We start from the raw sequence: 15,574 nt of genomic DNA on the forward strand, positions 1-15,574 counted from the left end.
CACAGGTAAGCACCTGAACCTTAAGAACCTCAGCAGATACGGCTCTCCTGCGCCGTTTCTAGATATATGTAAGTAGCCAAGGCATCCAGGGCGTTAGTAGTGCCATAGAGAAGAGAGAGGAGAACACAGAGACTTACAAGAGGCCGTCAAAACAGTAGAGGCAGCTTAGTATAGAGGATGGAGGCTACACCAAGGCTATGCACATAACTGATCAAGCCTTCGACTTTAATACATCCGTAACATTGAACTTGCTATAATTTCCATGAGCTAGGATTCTCCCTATTTGACATTCAGTTTGGCATGTTGCTGATGCTAAGCAGCCGCTCATTGATCATGTGGATAGCTGCTCGGCGGGAAGGGCACTGCCATTAGCCAATTTGCTGTTTGTATGATGCGAGGGGTCTGTGAGTCAATGATATGAGCCTGCGATATTCAGACTACATCCAACGACCAACACCAAGAAACACGGCTAATACTCAATCTTCAGAAACCTCTCCAGTCAGGTGTTTTATCGTGAATATAAACAAAGCCTGCAAGCGCTGGCATCAATCAATCAGCAGCGAGTACCAGATCAGGACGTGCCACAAAGCCTCAGTATGCAACCAGGACATATGCGATGAGACAAAAAACAATGAAAACAAGGACTGGCCATGGGATTACGAGTATCAGGATTAGAAAGAGTGCAAAACATGCAGCGCCGAGTGGGAGAAGTATCAGCAGGACTTAGCAAGCGGTGCCAATTATATGCCTAACCCACCGTTCCCATGATCTTTTTAACATCGGGGAGCAGGAATTACTTATGGAGTTAGCCCACGGGTAGAGTAAGAGAACTCAATTTATAAACTCCTGGCTTGCTAGTCTCGTTTTGATTCTTGGAAGTTAGCTTTAGTTTGTAAATATCATCTTTATCTAATCCGCCATAAGTGCATTTTATTGTGACATAACTCTTCCAGACAGCGTTTTTACCGGCTATTAATAGCTCAGAGAGGGTTCCAATAATATCTATTATAATTTGGCTTTCTCGGCTGCCTTGTTAACCGCTACAAGTCAGGGGCGTATTCTTATAGTAGGATTTACATCTGTGTGGCTACAAGTCATGAGTCAGACTCCCAAGTTCGGATCAAAGACGAGATAACAGACATGTGAGAAACCCTCAAATCCAAGAAAAGTAACAGTATTATTGGTATTAAATTAAATCCTTCGCAGCATCATACTGTTCTGTCATGCGCTTGCCTGACATTTTTACCCAGAAATCTAGCACTCTAGTAAATCTTACCAGAATTTGAGCCTTTCTTCTGATTCTTATGTTTCATGTGCGCTCAATTCTTAGTGATATCGTTATGCTTTCGGCCATTTTACTTGCAGTTCTCTCACTCTTCTTCTGTCTTGCAACAATCCCCACTTATTGATTTTTTGTCACAGCTGCTATACTTCTTAGTCACTTCATTTGCGTGCAATTTGCTTTCTTGGAAACCATTCCCGTTTTACACACGTTCAACATATATCCAGATTACACGGGTTTACATATTAGCAATTAATACTTAATCCTTATACGAGATACCATATCAAGAGAGGGCATGTGAAGAATTGTTAAACTCCTGGGCCTAGTCTTAATATATATATCAGCTTGCATTAACATAATTAACGCAGACCACCTCGGATCTAACCGATATCTGGAAGTTCATTATTCGGAAAGTGGATTCCAAGTACAAATCATTACATATTCGAGGCGATCTCGGTAGTTTCCTCTCACAGATTAGTAAAGACCCGCAGGTAGAGGTTGCAACGGCACGACCCTGAAACTTACACTCGAACACTGGAGGACCGCATATGGATTGCAATAATCAACATACGTTAGGGAGTACCATTCACTGATGGTATATTGAATTACATGACCAGCAAAAGGATTTCCATGATCCTCCAGTATACCAGTGGGGGCCTTTTCCCCAACATCACACCCTAGGTAAGAAAGTTCAAATGGGTTCCCTCTTTAAAACAACGTGCAACCGGGGGGCTAGGAACTGAGTTTTGGTATTTTGGTCAATGCGTGGTTGAACTAAGTGGAACCCCCGTTTGACCTTGGCCCTGAGGATACGATGTGGAGCGACCGGACCTCGCTCTTCGGGATTTAACACTGCCAGCGAAGTTTAAGGCATGGATGGCCACACAGACAAAGGAGGACATGTTACCAGAAGAAGTAGTCAACTTGGGCGGATCACCAAGTAAAGAGGCTATAGAACCCAGGATCATCACTCTCCCGAGCTGTCATCTCACTTATCCGCGAGATTTGCATGCTCAAGCTTATCAATGAGCTGTCTGATAAGCCGGAGTGGTGGCATAAGGTTCGAGACGATGAGATTTCCAGCAAGTGGAAGAAAGAGGCGTTGGAAATGGACTGAGCATCGTACCGGAAGCATGCTGGCTTTACCTCCGTTATGGCCGATGCGGTAAGTCAAAGTTGAACTCCGGTGTTCTTGATGCCAGAATACTGATAGTTACACAGTGTATCAGTGAGCTGCGAAACAAAGCAGACTTGTACGAAAAGACTGGTTTCATGCCTGTTTATGACTATACCACCGCCGTTATCAAATCGGACCGTATACTGACACCTGGGCTGAGTAAAGCTCTCCAGGAGGGTGTCAGGCCGTTGGAAGACATCCCCCCAGAGTTTAAAGATTGGCATCCCAACTCCAAAGAGCAAGTCCCGGATCTTGTGCATCCTTCTTTATGGCCACTGATCTATGGCCGCTCCAGGGTCCTTGATGACAGGGTCATCGACGTAGATAATGCCTTTGCCTCTTGTGGTACCGGCGTCGTACTGCGCGCACCGGGTTCTGAGCAGACGACGCACATCATTGGAGAAGGCGGTTTCTTTGAGGACGAGGTCGTCGTGCTGTCCAACAAGTTTCAATGGTCGCCATGCGATGTTGATCTTGATCTCCCGACACGGGCAAAGCCAAGATCGCGAGTTACATCAACAACCTTCATCCACAGGAACATGCCCATCTCTATCCCATCATTGAACAGTTCATCAAAAAGTCATTACCAACTTGGGACATCATTTATGAGTGGGAAGACTCCTTCTCTGTGCCGTCTTACATCAACTGAGGCTGACTATGAAGAGTGCCCCTGCCCTGATCTCTGTGACATCTAGGACGGCTACGGCTGTACTCCATGGAGGCGTCCTATTGGTAAGGATGAAGAGCCTAGATATGACGTCGAGTCCTGGGAAGAAATGCTGGCAGACGGTGAGGAAGATGATTGTGAGCCGGATTATTACGAACTGGGCACAGAGAAGGCAGAGGATTATAAGACGAATCCAGAACGCAGAAAACTAGATGATGCTTAGTTTGCATCAACACATACTGCCAAGCTCCCTGACGCCGACCCAAGCGCAAAGGACCATATGAGGATTCAACCTTCAGAGGTGAAAGCAAATGGGTTCTTCAACGGTAGCAATCAAATCCAGGTCATCGTCAAGCTCGCTAATATTCACCTCACGCCTGAGAATCCTGAGTACAGAGGGGGTTCGTGGCATACCGAGGGCCTGCTAAATGAGCATATTGTCAGCACGGCCCTCTATTACTATGACAGCGAGAACATTACCGATTGCACTTTGGATTTCCGGACCTGCGCTGATAAGGAAGACTTGGCTGCCGAGATCTCCTACGAGCAATACAGGCATAATCCCATTGAGCGAACCTTTGATATCACCCTGGGAGGGAGTATATTTCAAGATATTGGTTCTGTTCTTCCCCAATGTCCTACAGCACCATGTTTCGCAGTTCAAACTAGCTGACCCTATGGAACCGGGTCATAGAAAGATCCTAGCGCTATTCCTTGTCGACCCAGCAATTCCCATCATCAGCACCTCCAACGTACCGCCGCAGCAGAAGCACTGGTGGACGACTCACTCGGGTTGGATTCCGGCACTGGCGAATTGCCACCTGAGCTCGTTGAAAAGGTGATTGATCATGTGGATTGGCCAATTGATCTGGAAGAAGCTAAGAAGCTGCGCTTGAGTCTGATGGAGGAGCGAACATCATTCAAAGCAGAGGATGAATCGAGGTTCGAGAGGGTGGAGTGGAATTTCTGCGAGCATTGATTCTCATGACGGAATATGTAGACCTGGTTTCACTTTAGAGTACTCTGTAGGGAAGCTTGTTTTAATGCCTTATCTATATTTTAGCATAAGTTATGCGCTTTATGCACTTCATTTATCCATAATCCTTGCAACGATAGTCTGCTCTAAGCTCTTTACGGTCAAGATCTGTATTACAAAGCCCAGCCTCCTCGCCCATTGGATGACATGCGGTGCTTAGCCTCGGTCGGTACCAAATCCAGGCAATGGCGCAGCCAACTGCGCCCCACTAGGCTGAGAACACTCTCACTCTCTACCTGAAATAAAATGAGACGAGACATCATCTTATCTACTCGCCGTCATCCTGATACTCTACAAAATGCCTCAGACCGGTCCCTCAATGTCCCCAGGGCTGGGTATCCGCCTTGAAGGAAACCAGCCTTCATATTCCCCAGGCGACACGATTATTGGCTCTGTATATCGAAAGAGTCCTGTCGTGAGTCCAGACTCATCGGTTACAATTTCACTATCTGGAAGGTCCAAATCAAAAATAGTAATTCATCGCGCAAATAACACATCTACTTACCGGGGCCGTTTCAATCTCATCCCTGAGTCTGCTTGCTCCCAAAAGATCTTTCAAGGACCGCTCCACATCGAAAGCGGCGGCGATGAGCAGATATGGCCATTTGCAATAACTCTGCCAAAGTATGTCGACCCGAGATACTTGCAGGGTGGAGGACAGGACGAGATCTTTTTACCTTTGGGCGCAGCAGACCACATTCTACCATCGACATATACACTTCGCTCCCTTGGAAATACCGAGGGTTTCATCGAGTACTTCTTGAAGGCTACCATGAGGATTACCGGGCAGGGTCATATCAATATGGTTGAGGCTGTCCTTCCGTTTAAAGTCGCAAACTTAAGTCCCGACCCTCCCATCGCAGAATTTGGACTTAAGGGTTCACAGAGCCGTCAGAGCATGTCGAGCTATCGCCTTGTCCCAGGTATGGAAGATGCCAAGTTATCGTTTTCTCAGAAGATGAAACAGTCTTTCAGCACTTCAAGTGTACCGGAGTTTGTCTATAATCTATTGGTTGATGTCCCAACGGTCATCCAACTCGACAACCCTACTCCGATCCCATTCAAATTACGTGTAGTTCCAGACTTGAACGGGACAAGCGAAATCATTAGAGATATACCGCAAAAGGTCAAATTAACATCAGTTTCTATTCGAATTGCCAGCAGCACCGAAGTCATCTGCGAAGGAACCCTATATCCCCATACGAAGGAGAAACGCGAGGAGATAGACTTGTGTCTTATGAGTGCCATTAGCAGAATTAAGGGAGACATATATATCCTTGTACAGACGAATGGCCTCCACTCGATATTGGAGACATGATTGACTTGCGCCTTGGACAACTAAGGCCTGGATTTCCGCATCGACCGGGTGGTGGATACCTCCCCTTCGACCCAAGTTTCACCACATACAACATTCGTCATTCTCACAGGCTGACATGGGAAGTCAGAGGCGAGATAGCAGGAGAGAGCTTCAGCGCGTTGGGGGCAGTACCCTTGAAGCTGCTGATGCCAAGTGACGAGCGAGGGCGGCTGGGTGAGAAAGATTCGGTCCAAAGAGCCGAAACTGAAGCTGCAGTTGACGGTGCACCAGGTCCATCTCATTTGCAAAGGAACGAGTCGTGGATCCAGCCCCCAGATGAAGATGACGCACCCCCAAGCTTTACTCAAGTAGTCAAGGAAGATGAAGGAGCACATATAGCAGAGAAGTCCAGTCAATAGATGGACAGATTATTCAGGAATGTTAATAGGATGTTATGCAGCAACTAAACAAAAATCATGCTAGCACTAGACCTAGCACTCTTGCCTTTAACTAACGCAAGAATGTGTAGTATATTTAACTAATAGACTAGTAAGTCTGTTACTTTAGTCACTCCTTGCTACCTAAATTCACTCTCCATTGTTTGTTACTCAATGTTCCCAGAACCTCTTCCTGCCTGTTAGGTAGAATAACATGGATAGGGAGCTGCTTTCCTTCCTGCTTCTCTTCACCCTCAATCTCCCAAGACAAAGTTAGATCAACCTCATTATTCTGATCCTTCTGCCAGGAAACTCGAGCTAGCACTGGCTGTTGTGAGGTGCCACCCACTGGAATTTTGGCCTCGAAAGCCTTAAAGAGGCCCACTCGCGGCTTGAAGATAAGCACCCTCTCGCCATTGATCATGGCGAATTTGAATCCTGCAACCTCGGCAGTATACTCGTATAGAGGAAGGCTGCCCCATGCGTGGCAATCTGATCTTTGCGTGATGTAGTCTTCCACCCAGGTTGTCATGTGCAGTTCAAGCTGCTTTCGCCAGGGTGCCCAGAAACTGAAGAATTGGGCTTCGTATGCCTCATCACCAACCAGGGACAAAGCCCTCAGACTATAGAACGCCATTGCTATAGATACCTCGGTGAACTTGTGCGCATGCTCTGCTTCCCCTTTCGCTTGCAAAGCAAGAGAGCGATTCAAAAGGTCAAAGGCGTCTTTGCCAGTTACCGCACCACATAGAACTGCCCAGATTTGACAATGTTCGCTATAATGGTTGTGGTTTGCCAGTGTAGCGAGACCATCTGTGAAGTGGGTACCGTCGAAGCAGTGACTTCTAACAGCTTGTACGATCAAGCCAGCTTGGCGTTTGTGTTCATCTGCGCGTGATGTCTTGCCCAGACACAACTCGAGGGAACTGAGCCTCTGTAGAGTATAAGCGAACAACTGATTCGTGTAGGTCAGGTAACCAGTATCATTTGCGGCGGGTGGAACTCCAAAAGGTTTGTATGCATCGCTCCAGTCGACAAAGTTCCAGTCGCCAGCTGATTGAGAAACGCGGAGGAGGCCAGTTTCTTGGTCAAGACGACTACCGAAAGTGTATAGAATGGCATCGACGACGGGTAGGAATCCAGATACAAATTCCCTATCACCAAACTGCTCGTAATGGTCTGTAACCATACATACCCAGAAAAGAGAGAAATGAGAAATAATCTGTAGATGGTGGCAAGGAGCACGGCTTGCTGTCAAACCTACTTTAGGCTGAAAAGAGTTATAGAATTGTAAAATTGCTTGGCGTGCCAGGCGATCGTCTCGAGAGATCGCATAGGTGAAGAGTGCAGAGCTTCTTGTGTCCATGGCGTACTGGAGTTGCTCGAAAAATGGGCAGTCTTCGTAGCAGTCGTGCATACAGTTCTCCAAAGTGCGTAAGCTCACCTCCCAGAGCTGGTGGAACCATGATGGATTTTCATTCTCAATCTCAACTGTGGGAAATGTGGCCAACACCTCCAAGGGGTAGTTTGTTTTGACAATGTTGATCCCATTAAGAACTAGGTCCGAATCTTGAGCAACTTCAATATCCATGGCAAGGTATCGAAATGTTCGGAAGTGAAAAGGAGTGAAGGTTTCATCATTGGCTTCTGCAATGCCGTAGTCAAGTAAATCTTGATTTGACTGCGTGCCGCCGAAAATATACTGGTCCTTCGGCCCTACAATGAACTTTGAAGTGTCGGATCTGTCTCCTTTCTTTCGCTCAAAAGGTATCTTAACAGGTTGTTCCTCATAACCTTCAGACCAGGTAATGTCCAGCTTACTACCACCAGTTGACGGCCTGGCGAAACGGAAGTCGATATAGGCTGTTGTGTGGTAAGGTACCTCGAGTTCGACATGATGTACAGTGCCTTTGGGCAGGGCAATGCCTGTCTCATGCTCTAAGGTTGGGTCAAGAAGACGTTCCCAGGTCTCCCGGGGCTGTGTGCTTCTGATATTGTGGATCGCTGTGAGATGAAGTTGTTCCAGCTGAGAAAATGGAATCATCCGAGGACGCAGATTCCAGGGTACAGCAAGACCCCAATTGACCATGAACCGATATGGCTTTGCCGCAACCCAGATGAGCGCATCGTTTTCCCGCTGGTCAACCCTTTCAAAGACGTGGAGGAAGAAATCGAAATTCCCACTGGCGGGGAGAGCTCTGCAGGTATCAAGAGCCGTCTCCCATGTCTCATCCGTCTGAAAGTCCACTGTTCGCTGATCCAGGTCGTCTCCTGCTGAGTCGTGCTTAATGTATAACCCTGGAAATGGGGTCCTAGGAAAGCTCGGGGCATTTTGAGACCCATGATAGAACCGAAGAACATGAACGATGATGTTGTTTCTGCCAGTGACGAGATATGGCTGAATGTCCAGGACGTCGTAGAACCATGTCTGACCATCTCCTTTGACAGGACCAGTATGAACCACCTGCTTGTTAATGTAGAGCTTGTATCTGGTATCGGCGGTTATAGCAATTTTGACAGGGCCGCGAGGAATATCTTGTAAGTCGATGGACTTGCGGAAATAGACAAAACCACCCGCGGAGGACGATTCTGGCTTCTCGGTCCAATGTGGGTGCCAAATCCACGAGGTCTCAAAATCGACAGTCATGTTGGGGATGGCTTCGGAAGTGGTCAAAACTCAAGAGTAGCAGTTTGTTCATGAGCAGAGGGCGTTGATGAGGGCGTAGGAACTTGATAAAACTACGGAAGTCTCCATGATGAAGCCTAGGCTTGAGACATCTCGTATTGAGATGTACCGAAAGCTCTGATCAGAAGGTGACAAGCTTAGGCCGAGGTCGGGATACCCAGTCCGGAATAGGTGTAGTATCTTAAGACGGATTGAGGGGTCAATCTGAGATCCGAGTCCAAGACAAGTCATATGAGTTGGCATGTCGGTAAAACACTGGGAGAAATCATCCATAAACGAAACCGCATGGGCGATTGACAATCGGGGAACAGCCCCGGTTTCCCCACAGTTCTGCAGACCCAGATGCCCCTCATTATCTCTTTTGGGTTGGAACACAACAACTAGGGCACAAAAACCGTGCTTTGGAGTTTTAACCCCAACGATTAACGGCAGTTTCTCCATCCGTTATCTTGTAGCGAGAGGATCTGCGCCACATTCTTGTAAGGGACAAATACCCAGGCACATTACCCCATCTACTTTTATCTTACCAAAGTAACAGTTATAATCTGCAGCTTGCAGTATCTCTCTGTCATGTTCTTGGCCTTGTCTAAGTCTTGTGCATTTAACCCGCCATAGTATGTGAATTTCACCAAATACGTTCAGTCACAAGCCCAACACTGTTCACGTATACTATCCCATGTTTATGGCATCTAGAGCTTTAAGAACTATTGCAGAAATAAGTAGGAAGCTAAACTAAATGTTTAACTTGACGAAAAGTGCGGTGAGGAAGAAGCGTCAAGAAGAGCGTAAACAATAATTGACAGATACTCCTCTTTTGACACCAGAGTAAGGCAAGAAAATAATTAATTATATAGAGACAGTAGGTGAATAGAGATACTATTTCACAATATATAAAGCATTGTCAAGTCGATAACTAATTAGTTGTAAGGAAATAAGACCTATAGACTGAGCCCTGCTCCAAGGAACAGAACTTCCCTTCTTTAGACACAGCCTAGTCCTCCTGGTTTCAACTTGCATATCCGAATAGCTTGCTCAAAAAGAACCCTGGCAGTGGTATGTGCGGAATTTGCGGGTCTTGACCTTGTTCTCAAACATCTCATCCAGCTCCAGATAGGTGCGGTTCTTCATCTCAGGCAGATCGAACCAGAAGACCACCCAGGCAATGACAGACAGAGCAGCAAAAATGAGACCAGTCTTGCCACCTAGATTGCCCTCGTCCGAATTAAAAATGTAAGGGACGCAAAAGTTGAAAACCCAAGCCATGAAGCTGTTGCAGATGAAACCGATGGCGTTGGCCTTGGCACGGAGGCGGACAGAAGAGGTTTCAGAAGCAATGATCGGAATGACTGGTCCGGAACCAAGGTTGAAAAAGACCATAACCAGGTTGATCATAACACCCATGTACCACAGCGCAGCTTGAGTCGAGAAAAAGCCAGCGATACCAACAGAGAGCCAGGTTGCTGCCAAGAGTGCTGTGCAGCCCATTATGGTACGTCTGCGGCCTAGGTAGTCGACGAGGAACCAAGAAATCACGATAGCAGCCAGGGACAGACCAGAGGCAATCTCAAGGACCATGATAGACTTTTCTGGGGAGAGACCGGCGATAATCATGAAGTAGGTGCCGTTGGCGACAAAGGTGACACCATGGAACTGCTGCACGATACTGGCGAAAATGATGATGCGCATCCGGCGAAAGTTCTGGCCCTTGAAGCATTCTGACCAGGTGACGTCGGCTGTGTCGGCCTGCTCTTGTCTCTCGTGCTCGAGGGTCGACTGGAGGGCGACCATGGCAGCCTCGACCTGGACAGGCTTGTATAGCCAACCAAAAGACTTGCGGGCGCCGGCCTCGTCCTTCTTTCGGAGGAGCCACGCCGGAGACTCGGGGACAATCAGGGCCGAGATGAAGGCCGTGCCAGCGAGGGCCCACTGGGTGGCGAAGCAGATGCGATAGGACATTCTTTGAAAGCCGTCAGGGATCTGGCTACCAGCAACGACGGCGGCGATCAGCTGGCCAAAGACGAGCTGGAACTGGAACAAAGACAGGGCAAAACCTCGTAGCTTGACAGGGACGATTTCCGAATTGTATGTCATACAGCTGGTAGCCATCATGCTCAGGCCGATGCCAATAACAATCTTGCCGGCCAGGAATGTACCGCGACGATGGCCCATGGAGTCGCTCAAGTCGCATGCATATACCACCGCGATACCGGCCGCAGTGATGATAGATCCAGTCATCATAGAAATCTTTCGGCCGAATCGATCAGCGACCCAGCCGGTAATAACGGAACCAATCATAAAACCAATCTGCATTGAAGCATTCCACAGAGACAGCCAGATAGATGGCAGAATAGGCATTCCATTTTGAAGCTCGCCGAATCTCTGCCTGTTTTGATGAATTAGAACAGCTCTACTGACATTTGGATGTATCGCAACGTATTGGTGGAACCTACAGAAAGGCCGGGAAGGCTGTGACAACACCAACAATGATAATATCGAAGCCAAAGGCCATGGGGCCAGTTGCCATGAGAATACTGAAGATGACAGACTTGTAGTTCTGTTTGAGGGACTGCAGCAAGGTGAGGGAGGTGGCATCGTGCTGGTTGACAGCCAAGGAGGCGTCCCCTTTTTCCCTCTCCACCATCTCGACGCTGGGCTTGGTGTCAGGCTCCATTGTGTTAGCTGTTGGTGATGGATGCTTGGCTATTGGATTCTGACTGACTGGAGAAAGAAAGGAACGATCATGATGATATATATTAGCCGAAAGTTGTATGTAGAGAGTGAGTTGCAAACTGTCCCTGCTTCAAGTCGATTGGATTCTGTGAGATTAGATTAGTGTGCTACAGAATGCGGGGTTTGACTTTCCGCTAGACACGATCGAAGCCCCTGACTGCGGGGTGTAGGGTCCGGGGTTGGTCTAGCCCGGAAGGGATTATGACTGTCCATAAATGTCGGGGCTCGTCCCCGAAATTTCCATCACCCCCCTTCTTTTTCTTTGCATCATATCATCCAAACTTGTTTCGCTACATGTTCCACCGAGCGGTACTTGACAATGGCAGATGAACCAGCCCCAAAGCGTGCTAAGTCAAGAAATAGCAGGGTCTCCTCTGGTGATGAGCTCCCACCACCGCCTGGTAGTAGTTCCCGTACGGGACTTGCGTGTGAGGCTTGCAGGCTGAGGAAGACTCGCTGCGTCGGCTTTCCCACCTGCACCTGGTGCCAGCACCGTCGCCAATCTTGCATACGCGGCCAGAATAGCCAGATGAGCCCGTGGGTGGAACCTCGTCTTGGCATTACCGAAGACTAGCTAACTATTGCTGGTCGTCTAGATTGGACGATTGGGGCAATCAGATACTTAGTGCTATATCAAAGGTCAAAAATGAAATTCTCGATGCATCAATCAGGCTCAACCATACCTCGGTTACGCTGCCGGGCAGCGAACACGGCACTTGGCCTCATACCCATAGAGGCCAGGGATGCTTCGCACCCATGTCGAGTGCTGAGGACATTCTACAGTGGGATGTTTTACAAGCTCAGCTTCCGAGCTCAGCCCAATCCCCCATCAACGCCACGGACGCGTTCGAGCCTGACAGGTCCACCCACTCCAAGGCTAGTGCCGATACGTCTTCTGCCAGACTCCGAGCTCTGCAGAAACGCTTCGAGACTCAGTTCCTGGCTCGGTATCCCATTATCAGCAGACCTTGGCTTGCTCGCTGCGTCCGCGATGTAGCAGAGAGAGACGGAGATTGGAGTGCCGAAGCATGTCTCGTCTTGTTGGTTTGTGCTATCGCATCCTTGTGCGACTGCTCTACCCACGATGCCTTGACGCCTCAAACCACGTCCATGAGTCCAGTATCTGTTGCCTCAGGCTCAGGCTCAGGCATGCCTACCTCGCGCCGCCTTGCGTATCAGTATTGGACCATGGCAAAGCGGAGACTTGGCTGGGCCCTTGACGAGCCTGCGGGTCTGCTCGCCGCCCAATGTCTGTGCCTGGCTGGGTTCTGGCATCTGCTGAACTGTGCACCACGCAGGGCTCGCAACATGTTTTATCGTTCTATTGAGAGTATGAGGGATAGGACATTTTCAAGCTTGCCGGATAATGAGGGACATCTGGCACGGTTCATTCATCTTCTCTGTACCGATCTGCTCGAGTAGGTCCCCAATTCCTTTACCTACTGCATCACGATGCACGGCCATGATACTGACCTACCTGTGACAGACGTTTGAATATTGAGTTGGAGCTTTCTCCACACGATGGCCGAAAAGACCCCACTAACGAAACTTTTTCACTATACTCGAAACCCAATCTCCCTGCTGCTATGAGCCTGCTTCACACCGAAGATTCGGCCGGAGACCCATCTTTCGAGCTCACAGACAATCTACAGCAGTTGCACTCAATTCGAAAAGATATCAACCGACTACTGACTTCCATATCTACAATCTCCAACTGGCTTGATCTGTATTCGTTGCTTGGCCAAGCAACAGACTTGCGATCGCGTCTGAACCAACTAACAGACCCAAGCAACATCATCTGGGGGCAAGTTTCAAGCTCGCCTGGACTTAGCCAGACATTCGGCGTGACGATTCTGAAAGATGTAAGCGTGCAGAAAAAGGAGCTCACGGCACGCTTACTGCGCGTTTATTTGTGCTTGAACCTGCACCTTTCGCCCCCCCTACTACAGAAGTTGGACTCTGGCGCCAATCCCCCGCCTGTCCAGTCACCCCAACACATCTTGACAGAGATAGCAAGCCTTGCGGATGAGTGCCTCTCGCTGACAGCTGAGGTAATGGCCTCGCATCTCAACAAGTGGCAAGGTAGAGAGTCTATATCGAGCCGTAGTACCGCATCCAGCAATCCAGCATGCCACAATCTTGAAGCAGAGTTCTCGTACCGATTCTCGTACGTAGGTTGCCTGACATTTTTGGCAGTATACTATGCCAAAACAAAAGCAGCCTGTGGAGGGGTGGATTTTGCCCGTTGCCACTCACTGAAGCTGCCCGCAGAATGGCGTTACTTGGTTGCTGGTCACACGAGAATGCTACTATCACACGACGAAGGGACAAACACATGGCGGTGCGGATATTTGCTCAGCCAATTTGATATGCAATGATCGGATTTTTGTTGCGTCTTCAACCAACATTCATGGTTGAATCGCCAGTCTCATATCCAGTTTCAGACGGTGGTGATTCCAAGCGCACAATCCACTCAAGATACATCCTGGCATCTGCACTCTCAGCACCCCAATACGCAAGTGCAGTCTTGAATTTCTGCATGCCGGGTTCCCAGACCGGAAGGCAGTCTAGACCCGGTATACCACTCTTTGCTGTGGCTATCATCTCCAAAGCCGCACATGTACAGTAGCGAATACCAAGCCAGGTTCCGGGATGGCGATGTGTAGTTAGTCCATGGGTTACAAGGTATCTGTCGATCTGGAGAGCTCTATTTGCAAGCTCGGTCGCCTGGGCTCGTAGTGACATGGATAGTCCGTCGAGGTCTCCATGAAGAATGAAGTGGAGGGCAGGCCTACTCAGTGTGTGGCGAATGATGATCATTCGGAGCCTTAAATATTCTCGCAGGTCATCGGGGGAATGGCCGGACTCGTCCGTCTCAATAGTAATGGAAGCCGGGAGATTAGCGAAATGTACCATGATCTGATTATCTAAATCCGCCAGGGTGTTAAGAATGTCCCGGTAGAATGACTCGCGACCCTCGTTGACTGGTTGGTGTTGCTCTGCCTGTTGAGTGGCGAAAAATGATTCGATTCGGATTTCCAACTTCCGAAGTGAAATGTCCGTCAAGTAGTACATCCAGCTCTGCTCGTGTTGTGCAGCCGATGAATCAGAACCACCACCTATGCCGGAAGAGGATGACCATGAAGGTTCTAGATCTGGCAGAAGCGATGACATGTTCTCATACTGAATCAGCTGAGCGTTTGCAATTTCAAGCCCCAGTTCAGAGGCGACTTCTCTGTACGATCGATCATCAGCAGGGGAGGCTCGGCAGGGGGGGCCGATAAGATATGGGCTCAAACCTCTCTGTCTTGAGACAACTCCAGAAGACTTTACGATGTGCATTATCTGGCTTTTTATTCGTGTTCCCCAGAACCGCCTGAATCATAGTTGACTCACCTAGGGTCTTGGTCAATACATCTTTGCACATGAGACTCGCGTTGTTCAAGCATCTCCATGAGGCGAGTGGCCTGAACGTTGTTATGTAGTAACCAGCAGTCAGGAAGAAACACTGTGCACCGACGATGCTGGCATGGCCCATAATGAAACCAAGCCTTTTGAGGCCGGCATCGAAGTACTCGCGGCTGCGCAGGTACTGTTCCGTGTCTATTGACGGCTTCGAGTACTCCTCCAGCATGCTGTGGTCATATGGCGTGCAAATACTCCCTAGAGCACAGGCCATCAACTATTTTGAAAGTCAGCCAAAATTGGACGTCTTACAGCCACTGAGCCACTTGGGGATTGCAGTAGTTACCAGCAGACATGTGGGGGCATCCCAGCCAAGCCCTTCCTCCTCCGCTACCGAGATCTGGTTGTAGAGAAGTCCGGGGTCGACCAGGGGCTGCTTGGCGTGAATGTACTTGATGAACCGTTCGAGAAGCTGCGTCATTTCGGTTCGATCATCGAGTGCCCCACGGGGAGGGGGAAGATGAACTGGCAGACGAACTGAAGCATAGTAGGGATCCGCATTCAGCCTTACAGATTCGGAATCGTCGTCCGTGTCAATAACCGAGGTCAGAGGGGCCTCCAAGAGATGGTAGGGGCGGAGGCTCGGCCATGTCAGTGTAGATTCAACCGACGAGGACCACCATGACCGAATGGGTGGGGAAGGCATGGACGGCCTAGAACCTAATCGGCAGCGGGATGATAGCGCTTGAGTTGATGAGCTGGTCTTGATAGCATAGATTGATCTAGCCAAACAGTAAGACACTGGTCAGCCGGTTAAACAGAGGCTAAGGGGCAAACTACCAAATCAACGAAAGCTG

The 15,574-nt window shown here is 48.8% G+C and overlaps 6 protein-coding genes across 6 annotated transcripts; 3 read left to right on the forward strand and 3 right to left on the reverse strand.

The window, feature by feature from the left end:
* Nucleotides 1-1,897: 1,897 nt before the first annotated feature.
* BKA55DRAFT_667970 (uncharacterized protein) lies at nt 1,898-4,105 on the forward strand (the record flags this gene model as incomplete). The annotated part of the gene is made up of 8 exons (XM_046197865.1): nt 1,898-2,197; nt 2,245-2,383; nt 2,512-2,926; nt 2,962-3,068; nt 3,181-3,348; nt 3,394-3,748; nt 3,786-3,918; nt 4,005-4,105. Exons 1-8 carry the CDS (start codon nt 2,155-2,157, stop codon nt 4,103-4,105), a joined length of 1,461 nt encoding a protein of 486 aa, XP_046042599.1. The 5' UTR covers nt 1,898-2,154.
* A 355-nt stretch (nt 4,106-4,460) lies between these two features.
* Nucleotides 4,461-5,878, forward strand: BKA55DRAFT_599188 (uncharacterized protein; the record flags this gene model as incomplete). The annotated part of the gene is made up of 3 exons (XM_046196362.1): nt 4,461-4,497; nt 4,636-5,403; nt 5,448-5,878. 3 exons carry the CDS (start codon nt 4,461-4,463, stop codon nt 5,876-5,878), a joined length of 1,236 nt encoding a protein of 411 aa, XP_046042600.1.
* A 148-nt stretch (nt 5,879-6,026) lies between these two features.
* BKA55DRAFT_697029 (Six-hairpin glycosidase-like protein) lies at nt 6,027-8,543 on the reverse strand (the record flags this gene model as incomplete). Its single annotated transcript, XM_046200328.1, has 1 exon — nt 6,027-8,543. One exon carries the CDS (start codon nt 8,541-8,543, stop codon nt 6,027-6,029), a length of 2,517 nt encoding a protein of 838 aa, XP_046042601.1.
* Nucleotides 8,544-9,445: 902 nt separating this feature from the next.
* Nucleotides 9,446-11,392, reverse strand: BKA55DRAFT_212762 (general substrate transporter). Its single transcript, XM_046185170.1, has 2 exons — nt 11,033-11,392; nt 9,446-10,965 (listed from the first exon to the last, which is right to left on the reverse strand). Exons 1-2 carry the CDS (start codon nt 11,251-11,253, stop codon nt 9,615-9,617), a joined length of 1,572 nt encoding a protein of 523 aa, XP_046042602.1. The 5' UTR covers nt 11,254-11,392; the 3' UTR covers nt 9,446-9,614.
* Nucleotides 11,393-11,631: 239 nt separating this feature from the next.
* Nucleotides 11,632-13,455, forward strand: BKA55DRAFT_545789 (uncharacterized protein; the record flags this gene model as incomplete). The annotated part of the gene is made up of 4 exons (XM_046190845.1): nt 11,632-11,849; nt 11,909-12,730; nt 12,799-13,363; nt 13,420-13,455. 4 exons carry the CDS (start codon nt 11,632-11,634, stop codon nt 13,453-13,455), a joined length of 1,641 nt encoding a protein of 546 aa, XP_046042603.1.
* Nucleotides 13,456-13,709: 254 nt separating this feature from the next.
* BKA55DRAFT_545790 (uncharacterized protein) lies at nt 13,710-15,423 on the reverse strand (the record flags this gene model as incomplete). Its single annotated transcript, XM_046190846.1, has 3 exons — nt 13,710-14,547; nt 14,612-14,975; nt 15,030-15,423. The coding sequence occupies 3 exons, from the start codon at nt 15,421-15,423 to the stop codon at nt 13,710-13,712; spliced, it is 1,596 nt and encodes a 531-aa protein (XP_046042604.1).
* Nucleotides 15,424-15,574: the final 151 nt, after the last annotated feature.

The sequence above is a fragment of the Fusarium redolens genome, assembly GCF_020744475.1.
Source record: "Fusarium redolens strain MPI-CAGE-AT-0023 chromosome Unknown BKA55scaffold_25, whole genome shotgun sequence".
Taxonomy (NCBI): Eukaryota; Fungi; Ascomycota; class Sordariomycetes; order Hypocreales; family Nectriaceae; genus Fusarium; species Fusarium redolens.